Raw genomic sequence first — 13,162 nt, 5'->3', positions numbered from 1 at the left:
CTGCGTCTTTAATAGCTTGATGTGCAGACGTAAGTAAGTGACCATATTATCTTCGTACTGATCTCTATCAGGCAGTTCTCAAAGGCCAAGAGCAAGTCATAGTAATTTATTCTGTCAGATTGTTTGGCAACATATGAGCCTCATCAATGGTAAAATCCCCTAGAGATCTGCCCTTAAGGAACTATACTATCCAATATCCCTTCAGGGAGGAAACTACTGGCTGTCAATTTAATAGTATATAACAAAGACTTGCCTCAAGTCTTAGCAATCTATTGCAAGTATTCCTACTTTACTGATTACATGTATCTATCTGTCTGCACTTTGTTGTCTGAGAAATGAAGGGTGTTGCTATAGCTTTTTTAAAAATTTAAAAATAATAATAAACCTTGTTCATATAGGAATTTTCAACAATATGGTTGGCATTGCTAAAGCTTCGTAAGGGATATGTAGTGCATGGGGGATGGGGGAAGACTGGAAGAGGTGAAATTATTTTAGTAGCACATCATTCAGTCTTGCTTTGGAACAATCTAGCACAGCTACCAAAGCACGCTTCAGATTTCATATAATAGAGCTGCCGGGGTGGAAGTAACTTCCTGCAGAAGTTTTCTCTCTCCCATTTGAGGCTTCTCAAATGCGCAGACTTGTGTTTCAATTCATACGATGAGTCAATTACCAAGCACCTCGAGAATGGCTGTTTCCAATCATTGTCATTTTCAAATATCTTCAGACAGGGTAAGAAAGAAGGAAGCTAAACAGGGAAGCATGCAAATTGCCAGCAAAAACGGTTGAGGCTGCAACAAATGGTGTATTATTGCTCAGACCTGCTGCTTTCACAAGGGTTGTTATGAGGGTGAAATACATTTTAATATGAATTAGAAGTTATCACCGCTGCTTCCTAGGATGTAGCTGTTGTTCTGATCATTACCGTTTGTTCATGGGGAAACCAATCTTTGCTTTTGAACGGTAATGCATTCCTCTTACACAGGATTTTATCAAGTGGAGTCAGTTCATTTCTGAGAGAGCGGTGTTAGGGCTCAGGGCTCTGAAGGCGAAAGCTGGCACCCTGAATTCATGTGTGTTGTTACAGAGAGGGCAAGGGAATTTACTCTGTATACTCTAAGAAGCACACTCTTCTTTCAAAACATGTTTTGCCTTCAGGATGCCTTTTAGCACTTTATGGCCATTTATGCATGGGTATTTTCACTCACATTCACCCCCGGTCTGTCTCGGTTGTTCCTTTATGTATGAGTTTTCCCTCCATTAGAGATGACCTCGCTGCCAGCCCTCAATTCCCGGGGCCTTCCCATCCCTCTATTAAACCGATTCTTCCCTCTCCCCTGAGCTCAGCTGCTTGAAATCCCCATGCATAAGGCAAAGCATGAGACACAGAAGCTTGGTTTCGCTCACAGCCAATTACAAAGCAGCATGTAAAGAGGCGGGGATTCAAATGCTTCCTGGGAGTTGTTTCTGAGCAGAAGGCTTTTAAAAACAAGGCTTGGGTTTCTCTCCCCCCACTTCCTTTCAAATAGCTCCGCTGTTTGTTTTTGTTCTTAAAATATTTTTTTATGCATTAGTTGGGTTTGTGGGGGGACTTTTTTCTCACTACAGCCAATTACAAAGCAGCATTTTGAGGGGAGGAGATTCAAATACTTCCTGATTTGAGCTTGGAGACTGCTGGTGCATATATTCCCAACAGGAAAGTGTGGGTCCAGTGAGTAGCGAACCTCAGGTAAAACTCCCATGCATAAAAGACCTTTATCAGCCAAATACACAGCCCATGATCCAAAAAGCAAATTTAGGTGTTAGGCCTTCCAAAGGGAACAGCCAATGGATTAAAAAAAAAGATTTTTTTTGAAATGACAGAGACCCAGACCACTCCCCTCAGTTTCAAGTAATGTTTGCCATGTGCTGGTGGCAGGCGATTAATTAACATTAACAACTAATATTTCCCATGAGTATATAGGGCTATGTGCACAGTTCATTGATCCAGGCTACACTCTTTCTATAACAGATGGAATAGCCCCCCGTACCTTATTTTTTCTTTACTTGTGTTATTGTGTTTGTTTGATTTTTAATTTGTTTTTTCTTGTGTAGAATATGAATGGACACACAGAATGGTAGTTAAAGATTTCAGCTTTCCCTGCAACCCCATCTCTTATTTTGAGCTCGCAATGTTTAGAATATTTCTCTTTTTTTCTCTTTTTGACATTAAAGCTAAATCAAATGGCTTATTAATCCATTCAGTCATGTCTGGAATTGTGTCCGCTTTCCAATGCCCTGCATATACGATTCTAGCAGCGGTAACTGCATATTGAAAAAGTTCTGTGTGCCTCAAGCTCACTTGAGAAGGTATTATGCCCATGTTTTTAGGATTAAGTTCATATTTCAGCTGTAACGTCCTGTATTTCTTTGTGTATTGTTTTCCAATATTGTTTACTTTTTTTTTTTTTTGCAAGACTCCCACTGATGATAAAAAGTCCCTTCTGATTCTGAACACTTCCAACAATTAGCTTGGTTCGTCTTAAACATCTTTTGAAGATCTTTTGAGGATAGGTACCATCTGTAGAACATTTTATACCAATTTTCTCTTGTTTGCAATGCAGAGAACTTAATTCCCTTAGTCCTCAATTGTTCCCAGGTTTGTTTAGAATATTTCTCAAGGCTTGAAGTTATAATGGATAATCACTCACGTTCTGAGTTTGACATGTGAAGCAGATCTTTCCTTCCTCCCACTATCTTCTGCAGCCTCCTGGAGCCATTTTGGGTGTGCTGGGGGCTCTTGGAAACAGTATGGGGTGCCGGGTGGGAGGAAAGCTGCAGTTCAAGTCAAAGAAATGACTGATTTCCACTCACATGAGTTACTTAGGTTCTAGCCCACCCAATACACACACTCAAGGGAAGAATCTGAAGTCTTCAAAAGTAACTTTTTAACTTGCATGTCTGCACATTTATTTGTCAAAGAAGTATAGGTTCTAACATGGAACCTTTTTTGTACAGAACTTAAGGTTTTTCTTTTTGTAAGTGTTCAGAGCATGCACGATTCTGGTTTAAAAGTACCAGTACATTGTTACCTTCAGAAAACTAGTATTGCCAAGCCTATAGAAAGGGATATGTTTCTGGAATAATTAAGCAGTCTGTTCATGTCCTAGAGGGTATGATGTTCAGAATTACAAGCTCTGTTCAGTATCTTAAACCGAAACATTGGTTTAAAACATGGTATTCAGAACCCCATACACTGTCAGGGTATGGCAAACAGAAGCTTAGAAAGGAAAACAGTGCTTCAAGAAATGTCTTCCTGGTTTTTATTTTCTATTTCTTTACCCTTTTCTTGTCGTATTCCATAAAAAGGTATGGGGGTTGTTGCTTTACAATTTGGAAACCTTTGGGTATAGTCTGGGGTGATGAATAAATTTCTCCACTCAAGCAGATGGGCAGGAGCCTGTTTCCTTCTCACCCACAGACCTGTCTCAGTACCTGCTGCTCAGCCACCAATTGTATAAATAGTAAGCAAATCTGTCAACTACGGTAGTTAAAAAACATACTGTTAAACCCAGGTTTTTTTGGGGGGGGGGTTGTTTTAAAAAGCTTTACCATTTAGTGTTTGTTTCAATCTGTTAAGGAAATTATTTTGCATATGAGCATCTTTGCACAGCTGTATGGGAGGTGTAGTTCCTCTCCTACATCATTTAATTACCTGATCATCAAGAACCGTGGGGCAGAATCCACTTCAACTGTACAGATACAGAAGCATTTGAAAAAGAAATGGACCTCACAACAAACCAAAATGCCTATGTCACATGCAGCCACAAAGTTGTTGGGATTCTTGACATCAGCAAAGCAAATAGATCCGAAGCTCAGCTCACAGGTGACCACAGCTATCGAGCACAGTATGTTCGCCTGCGGAACTGGGTCATGTTATCTCTAGTATCATACCGCCTGTCCCTAAAAAGGTCCTGGAAATGAGGCCACGAAAGCAAGTCCATTTGAGACTTCCCTTTATGATAGTATGGCACACCCAATTCAAGCCCAAGAGGAACTGGTGTTTTCTGAGAGCAAAATAAGAAAGGTCTTCAAGAATACAACAGAGCTTTAAGCAGCACAAAAGAACTGAACAGGGCTCTACTAGAAAGAGGCAATGCTGCTGCTCAGAGCTTGTGAGAACAGACAGCTGCAGAATTAAGATTCTGTGCAAATAGTGGAATTTTAATGCTGCTGGAATGAATTGTTGATACACGGTTGCATCAGAATGTTTCCCACCAGTATGAAGCACTTCTACTAATGGAGGGAGGCAAACTTTCATCAACTCCCCCCTCAGCCTGCAGGCTCCCACTGTTTTTCAGGGTCCTCTGTCCCCGAGGTGCGGTGTTGTAGGGAAGTCAGTAAACTGAAGCGGGAAAGCAGGGAAGTTCTGTTCCGCTAGCAGAGCTGTGCTGATGGTACTATGGATCAAAGCCATAGCTTAAAAGAGTTTTGACTAACTTTTTAGTTTCTTTTGAGATACCAAAAAATAAAATAGAACCAATAGATGTCATGTTTAGGACTCCTGCTCAGAGGGTGGAAACCAACTATTTTTACTGTACCTTAGCCCTTGATAATTGGTAGAATCTCCTGCCACTTGGCAGGTTGATAGAGATGACCAAGCCGCCTCAGAACAAGAGCTCATCCATAGGCGACCAATCTTTACTATTTGTTACTTACTAACTTGTAGGAGCATATAGCTATACCATAATTGAAAAGACATTGCTACATACCTGATTCACTTCAGTGACGTGGGTTGTAGCAAAAAGAACAGCTTGTAATTATGAACAGAAGCATTACAGAGAACACACAAAATCAAAAAGGGCAGGATCGCCAATTGATTTAAAGACATACAACCTGGTGTTAAGTGAACCTTAACAGTAAAGCTTTCCGTAACTGGAATGAGGACTCACCACAACGTAACTCCCTTTTCTTGAGTGAACTTCTCCGAAGCATCACTCTCAACCTTAGGCTTGAAGGAAATGAACACAGCACTAACCATATGTAGGTTATTCTAGTACACTTACACTTCCCTCATAAAGCTGAATTTACACAAATTAGCAGTTGAACTTGCAGGTGCTAATTAATCCAGTTTTAAATCTTCCTGCTAAGACTCTCTGGTGTAACACATTCTACGTGTTTTACGACAGGCATTGTATTTTGAATAGCTACCATCGTTATGCAAGTCTGCATAAATAAATGTAAGAATATGTTATTGTTACTTGCATGACTGTGCAGTTAAAAGAAACACACAATAAAATCATAGTCTCCGCTTTTATGTTTCAATCAGTGGTTTATATTATTTATGTTAACTCTTTATTTTGACATTATTGCAAACCACTTTTTGTAAAATGAAGTATTGTAAATAAAATTATCTTTATAAATAAGCATTGCAGTCGCTGTTCACCTAATTTGTTTATTTCCAATTTTCCCCCTCAATTCCAAACAAAAGCTAAATACAGATTTTAAACAGATAAGCACTAGTTTTACCCAAAGGGAGTAGGCTTATACAGATTTACTTCAGTAAATTACTCAATCCTTAAGCAAAGTGTTCTTTGCCAAAACTATACAGTAGTCTTCCTTATGTTCATTGCACAATCTTTAACAAAATATGTTCTGTCAAAACCAATTTTGACACTTCAAACAATATTTTACAATTAAATCCACAACTGCTTTAGAGTATCTTACTCCCCCCTCCCCCCCACCCCAAGAACCTCAAGAGGGTTTTCCATTAAGAAATGTTTTGGAAACCAGTATTTCCTACACAGTTCACCAGCAAGTTTACAAGTCAACTCTCAGGGGGAAAAATCCTCTGCCAACACAGTTTCTGCAGCTGCTATTTTAAATTTAGCTGCTTTAGGCTACTTCAGACTCCAGGTCTGTAAAAATGTATTCAACCCAACAGAACACTCTACATTTAGTTATACAGCAAACTGGGGAAAGAGATCCAAAATGAGAATGCCAGTAAACTCAAACATGGCCAAGCAAAATAAAAGAGGCAGTTAATGCCTACACCAAATGAGATGCTTTTTTTCCTTATAAGATTTCTCTCCCATGTTTAGCCTTCTACTGCAACAGCCACAGAACTGTTAAATCAGAATGAATCTGACAGAGCTCTGAGACAATCATGTTAACAAGCAAAGCTACAAGGCTTTTGCACCATTATGTTCACTTCTCACCCTATGAATACTGATACTGGGGGGCATGACCAGCACAAATGGGAACACCACCATAAATGATCACTTTTGTGCTCTCAGATACATTCCTTTCAGTGTATAACAGTCCCTTCGTTTCACATTTTTGGTAGGATGCTCATGCAATGCAGAAATATGCAGAGCATTCTCTTTCACAAGGTCCATGCAGAAAACATCTAAAAAAAAATTTAAAGTTCTGAGATACAAATGATAAAAGAAAATAATCCAGGATGATCAAGTTCCACGATGGAGAGTGTTCTGAACATGTGTCCATTTTCTTCTATTCCGAAAGAACAAATGGCGAGAAAAGTGAAAACTGCACTCCTATATTCTGTGATCTTCCCCATTTTGCTGGCCAGTACCCTATTCTGGCATGTAAGGGTGGAGGTGCTCCTCTATGGTGCCAACTGCCCAGTGGGTGAGCTGCTCCTGTGGCAGGTACAGGCAGATGCTGCATAACTTGAATATTGTAGCTTTGTTTTTTGGAGTCTGGAAAGAAATACATACATCAATTTCAGAACCCAGTTGCTTTATAAACAACACTGTCCAGAAAAGGCAAACGTGAAAGGCTGCTCTATTCATCTTTTCAGCAGTAAAGATACACGCAACTAAAGGGTGCTGCCAGCAGTAAATCAGAGCAAAGATTTAAGCAACCAGCCACTTTACAGGCTGGTTGTCAAACATAAGGCCCGGGTGCCGGATTCAGACCCTTGAGAGCTTATTTCTCTTATCTCTAGGGCAGTCACCCCCTTGCTCCCAATCTGGGCTGGAGAGCCTGCTGCGGGCTCACCAGCTGGGGCAGCCACCCCCCTGATCCCAATCTTAACACTGTAACAGTGTTATTGTTTAAAGCATGTTTGTATTTTAAGTAAAAGATAGTTTAAAAAATTATCATTAATTACCTTTGCCCGTGTCTTCTATAAAGCCTGTATCTCCAGTACCTGGCATTAAATTTTATGGTACACATGGCCCGGCCTGACCAAGTGACATTTATGTCATATCCAGCCCTTTTAACAAATGAGTTTAACACCCCTGCTCTACAGTATTGGCTGAATACAGAACTTTGTCTTTCTCAGCACCTACTGCTTTTCTGAATGTGTACATAAAGACTTAAGTTCCAGGTGTGGTACCTCTGTAAACGGCAATACTGGTGACACGCACAGGGAAATCCTTACTCTATACCTAGCAGGGATAAGCCTGACTGAAACGTTTCACTGCACTAAAAACAACAACAGAGAAAACAAAAACACTCATGTTACTCGTCACCATATCCTCCATAAATTGTGCCTGATACATACTACACATATTGTCCTAAAGAAAACCTGGATAGCTAAGCAATTTCAACATCATGTCACGACAAATGGCTGTGTTTATACCTGTTGCTATTTAAGTCAAATGTCAAAGACAGTGATGTCAGCTTCAGCTAAACTGAGTGCTGTTAAAGACGAAAAAAATTAAGAGAACAGTTATTCACCAGAATAAGCCTTTTTACCTGCAAGTGCTGTCTGTCAATGAAGAGAAACACTGACTGGTTAGGATTGTTGATAACAATTCCAGTCTTGTCCTTTCGGCTCAGTACATGCAGAAACTGTTTTTCATAGTCACCATGATGAAATTCAAACCTGGCCTGTAGGCAGATCAGTTTTAAAAAAGGAGACATCAGAACCTCTAATCCAAAGTTTAAGGATCTTCTAGATTAACTACATTCGAAAGAACCATAAGCAGAAAAAAAACCTGCATTTACTTATAAAACAGATCAGCTCAAAATCATAGCAGCTGAAGAAATGTCAAGTTTATGGGATGTTCTTGTGAATGCATCTCCCTTTCCCTCCAATTTTATCAGAATGGGTTGGATCGAAAGAACCATTAGCAGAAGAAAACTAGCGTTGAATATTTAGTATGCCAGAGCCAAGTTCATGAACTGCTTCAATGGCTGTTCTTATGCTGCCATGTGCGCCTGTTGTTCACCTGATGCAAGGAATGTTCTCTCACGCAATGTTCTATCGTACGATGTAAAACAGTCCTCCCCATGAGCCCAATAAACCTTTTACATGTGGAAGAGCACCTCAGCATCCAAACCAGCAAGTCCATGCTTATCTTTTATTAAGAAACCAATTCTAGTGCACACTCAAAATACTGCACTCCATACAAATTACCGTTTCAAAGTAGCCTCAGATAACCAGTTTGCCACATGGATTAAACCTTCTATAGCAGTATTCATAAATGCTACCCTAACATCACCTTAACCTGAAATGTTTTTGCATGTGCATTCAGTGACAATATCTTGCCTTGTTTTTATACTAGCACTTAAAGGGGGAAGGGGTCAGAATGGTTCAAAATGGTTAACTTGTGATCAATATAAGAAAAGGTGGGGTTTCATTAAACGTGTTAGTGGCTTACTCTGGAATGATTGTGGTTGACTGCCCCAAACATACATCATACCTGAACAGGCCTAAAGGGCTCATCATCAGATCCCTTCCACCTAGAAAAAAGAAGACAGACTATCTTCTCAATATCATTCCGAGGCCAAAGTATGAAGTCCATCTCCTGTGTACAGCCAATCACATCCTATAATGAAGGAAACATTTCAGTTGCTGGAATATAATCACTTTCAATAGTATGAGAGCACATACTATACTGACTGCTAAGAAGCAGCAACAGTCATATTTCAAACTGCCCATATAACTTTCATAAAAAAGTTGTAGACAATGCCTCTCACCAAAAGCCTGCTGGGCCAGATCTAGGGATACCCCTTATTTGTATTTCCTATTCTGCTCTTTTAATTTTAGAATCAAGTTCCACAACACAGCACACTTTTCTTTTTCAACTTAGATTTCCACTATAGGCAGCAGATCCCTACCCTATTATTTTACTTCACCGCAGTAATGCACTCTAGATTTAAACAATACACTCCACTCCAAAAAAATGCCCTCTCAAATAAAATTTTATCCTCTTGGTGTTTTAGATGCTTAGCTACGAAGACTTTAAAGTATGTTGTTTTATCACGTTTACATTATTACGCTGTGTTTTATAACAATAAATACATCACTGTACGATGTTTGGCTTTATCAGAAATATTCAAATCAATGTTTATATTCATTAAGGTATTTTTGCCAAAATAACCAACCCCACATTATGAGTCAGAACTCAACTGGTACTGGATTCTTTTAGAAAAACAGAACAAAAACATGTATATATTATTTTAAGAGGTCTTTCCCAACTTCTACCAGTATTACAATAGCCATCCTTAATATTTTATCAAGTTGGTATATATCAAAGATGTCTGAAGATACATGTTTAAAAATGTAAGGACAGCAATTTTCCCCTCTAGAGGCATGACCCAAAATACATTTTCAAAAATTGGTTATGTTTGCTAGGTTACCCTGCAAACACTTGATAAATTAGATGAGTTCTAAGAACAGTTTGCAATATGGTGAAAGTCTAGTTCTTTGATGTAGAACCAAGAATGAGCACTTCCAAGAGAAAACCAAATGAATATAACAAGAAGGAATTATTTTTACCCTGCGCATAGACTGATAGCGGGGTGCATGCAGCTGTACGACATCCTTTTGTAGAAGCTCTATGGAACTTTCCAAGGAATAGCTGGAATCCCGCACACCTTTCAGGATATTTTCTTCATAATTATTGGTCATGACTGGTATCACTTCAGACACTTCAAAGAGCGCTGACTTTTTCCTCTAGCCAAAGAAAGCAAGTAAAGTAAGCATACTGTTTCATAAATTTGCCAATCTGCAACTGCAATGCTCAACATTTTGAACACTGTAAGGCTGAACATGACCCATTTCTCACACAAAAACTGGAGGACTTCCAGAACTGAATTTAGAGACAAATCAAGTTAAAGTTTAGCTCTTGTCCTGTTGACTTCAATAGATGTTTCAATTAAGCATGTGCCTCTATATCACCCATTAAATCAACCAGAAAAACAGGAGTGGGCTTCAGCTGAGATTTTTCTTTGAATTCTATTTGGGATATGCCTGGATATGTATTCAGCCACAGTACATCATGCTACACATTACACACACAAACTCTCATCCTTTCAAAGCAAAGTTTTTGTTAATCTTCAGAATTCATAAATATCTAAAAACGAGTTAGCAGTCTCCTTATAACACCATTTTGTTAACAAACTAGGACTTGAGAAGTCATTATTAAAAACGTTAACAAAATTAAACCTTCAGCATAAGATTGATGACCAATGTCAAACTGATTTTTCTTGTTATTTTTTTGCCCCAAATCCCTAGATAATGCTAATGAAGACAGTTAAGTCACAACACAGAAATCATGTAGAATGAGAAATGAGGTTACCTTGTCTTTGAATACAAAGGCAATATACATCTTGAAATCAAACTGGTCAGCTAGAGATTCTTTTTTCTTTTTAAGCTGAGCACGAAGTCTGTTCAGAGCTTGTTTCTTCCGGGAGTTTGGGTCCCCCATTTTGTAATACAGATGGTACTAAAGCCTTTGGAAACCGTCACTAAACTATGGGCCCTTTTTTCACAAGACTCGAGTACAACAGAAACAAGTCATTTTATTCCTGCTAATACCACTGAATCGATAAAACACGGGCGTAACCCAAAAAATACACCTCAGGCAACTGTTTTATGAGACTGTCTTATTAGAGGGGTCATAAAACAAAATAAGTAGTCCAGCCATGGTTGGACCTTGCACAGTATTATCAAAAACCCAAACAAATTGGAAGAAAATGCACTGATATACACAGTTTAAACCACAGGAATAAGTGGGCAAGAATGGGGAAAAAATCTTATCACAATTTGCGTGTATAACAAAAAACAATACTGGGCACAGACCCAATCCATTTAGGCATGGCTATTTTTTTCTGCCCCAACAAAAAAACCCAAAACAAAAAAACAAATTAAAGACAGCGTTCTACCCCGCCCAGATTCATGACTCTGCTGATTATTCTCAAGATTTTCTTTTTTTTTTTGCTATTGCTATACTGCCTGGCTTTTATTTTTAAGGAATTATTACACTTGGTAGAAAGCAAAGGAGGGAGTGCAGAAGAGGAGCGGATGTCCCGGGAGGTAATACGTTCCCCTACCAACAACAAAATCATCAACCACAGACAACAGGGTGCTGGTTCGCAGAGGAGCAAGGAGTTTGGAAAACAGCAGAGTCATTTCTAACTTCATCCTGCTCACGGTCAGGCACAAGGTCGCCCTGAGGCTGTGTCTGTTAGAGAGAAGAGGAATCATGATGGCCATTGAGAAGAAGGGGGGAGGGAAGCCAAGGGGGCAGGATCTGGCCGGAAGGCTCTGGACCCCGGGCAATCTCCCGATCTAGCACTCCCCTAGTAGGGAGAGAGACCTACATCCCTCCCCCAATCGCCTTCCTTCCCTACAGCTATTCCACCGGAAGGGCGGAAAACCCTCCTCCTCCGCTCGGCCCGGCCCCACCAGGAGCGCGGTTTAACTGGGGCTGGGCATGGCTGGGGGGCGATCGATCGGCTTCCGGGGAAAGGGGGGTTGTTCTCTTCCTTGCTCAATCCGCGGAAGAGGCGTGCCCGTGCCCAGCGGGGGTCCACAGCCCGGATTTCACTATCTTGCTTCCATGGCGAAGAGGGGGGGAAAAAATAGTCAGTTTAAAAATAATAAAATAATAAAAGCAAAACGCACGCCAATCAATTCCTATCTGGGGGTGGGGGGTGAAGTTGACAAGTTTGCAAAGGTTTTGCAAAAAAAAAGTTTTTTTGCAAACTTAACTCGGTTTTAGGGAGGGTTTTTTTTTGGGGGGGGGCTGTCCCGTCGGATTAAAAAAATAAAATAAAACAAACGCGGTGAAGCCGCCTTTCCCCTTGAGCGGTCGTCTGGCTACGGTGCCGTGGTTGGTTTTTTCCCCCCCGTCCGCCTCTTCCCCTCCCCCTTCGCTTCGGCCTCCCCCAAGCAGCAGCAGCGTCGCCTCCCCGCCGTTTCCGCTCGGGCGGCGCGAGAGGGCCTCGGGGAGACTCGTGCGGCGCGGGCGCGGAGACCGGCTCGCTACCCGCAGCCGGCGGGCGCGGGCGGGGCAGTGGCGGCGGAGGCGGCGGCGGCGCTGCTAGCAGCACGGGCAGGAGCCATGTCAAGAGAAGGCCACCAAGAGGCCGCCCAGCTCCGCCATCCCCGCGGCGCTGTCCACGGCCGCCGGGCCGCCCGCTCTGCCGCTGCTCAGCCCCAGCAGCCTGGTCCCCATCGCCTAAGCTCGGCGCCCCGGAGCCGCCGGGGGAGGGCGAATGGTGGCGGCGGGAGGAGGAGGAGGAGGGAGAGGCGAGGCGGCGGCGAGGCCGGCCCGGGCGGTCCCTGCGCTACGAGCTGAGGCGACAAAGAGAGAGAGCGGCCGTTGGACCCCCCCCCTCCCGTCCCCTCAGGCGAAGAAGGGCAGCGCGACGAGGCTGTGGGGCCTGGCGGCGCAGGAAGCGGCGGCCGGAGCTGAGAGGAAAAACAACGACCCCCCCCCTCTCAAGATGGCAGCCGACGCCTCTCCCGCTCGCCTGAGTCACACACAGGGAGAGGCCCCGCCCGCGAGCCGCTGCGCAAGCGCGTTGGGGCCGGCTGTACCATCTCTGCCTTAGAACGGGGGGGAGTCCAGTAGCACCTTAAAGACCAAAAACAAATATTTTCTGGTAGGGTCTGAGCTTTCGTGAGCCAGGTATCTGAAGAAGTGAGCTGTGGCTCACGAAAGCTCATGCCTTACCAGAAAATATTGTTGTTAGTCTTTAAGGTGCTACTGGACTCTTGCCCTTTTTTGACTACTGCAAACAGACTAACACGGCTACCCACTGTGAATTAGAAGGGGTGGTGGTGGAAAAGGGCAAGAGTCCAGTAGCGCCTTCAAGACTAACAAAAATGTTTCCTGGTCATAAAAGATCTGAAGAAGGGAGCTGTGGCTCACGGAAGCTCCTACCCTGCCGGAAAATATTGTTGTTAGTCTTTCGGGTG

General features: G+C 42.1%; 1 protein-coding gene across 1 annotated transcript; it reads right to left on the bottom strand.

The window, feature by feature from the left end:
* Window positions 1–5,420: 5,420 nt before the first annotated feature.
* Window positions 5,421–11,085, bottom strand: C8H6orf62 (chromosome 8 C6orf62 homolog). The gene is made up of 5 exons (XM_056854215.1): window positions 10,536–11,085; window positions 9,734–9,910; window positions 8,655–8,780; window positions 7,705–7,839; window positions 5,421–6,701 (listed from the first exon to the last, which is right to left on the bottom strand). Exons 1-5 carry the CDS (start codon window positions 10,662–10,664, stop codon window positions 6,576–6,578), a joined length of 693 nt encoding a protein of 230 aa, XP_056710193.1. The 5' UTR covers window positions 10,665–11,085; the 3' UTR covers window positions 5,421–6,575.
* Between the last annotated feature and the right edge of the window lie 2,077 nt (window positions 11,086–13,162).

Source organism: Euleptes europaea, chromosome 8 (genome assembly GCF_029931775.1).
Source record: "Euleptes europaea isolate rEulEur1 chromosome 8, rEulEur1.hap1, whole genome shotgun sequence".
NCBI classification, from domain to species: Eukaryota; Metazoa; Chordata; class Lepidosauria; order Squamata; family Sphaerodactylidae; genus Euleptes; species Euleptes europaea.
Note: the sequence above shows the minus strand (reverse complement) of the source record. Positions and strands in the feature narration are given on the sequence as shown.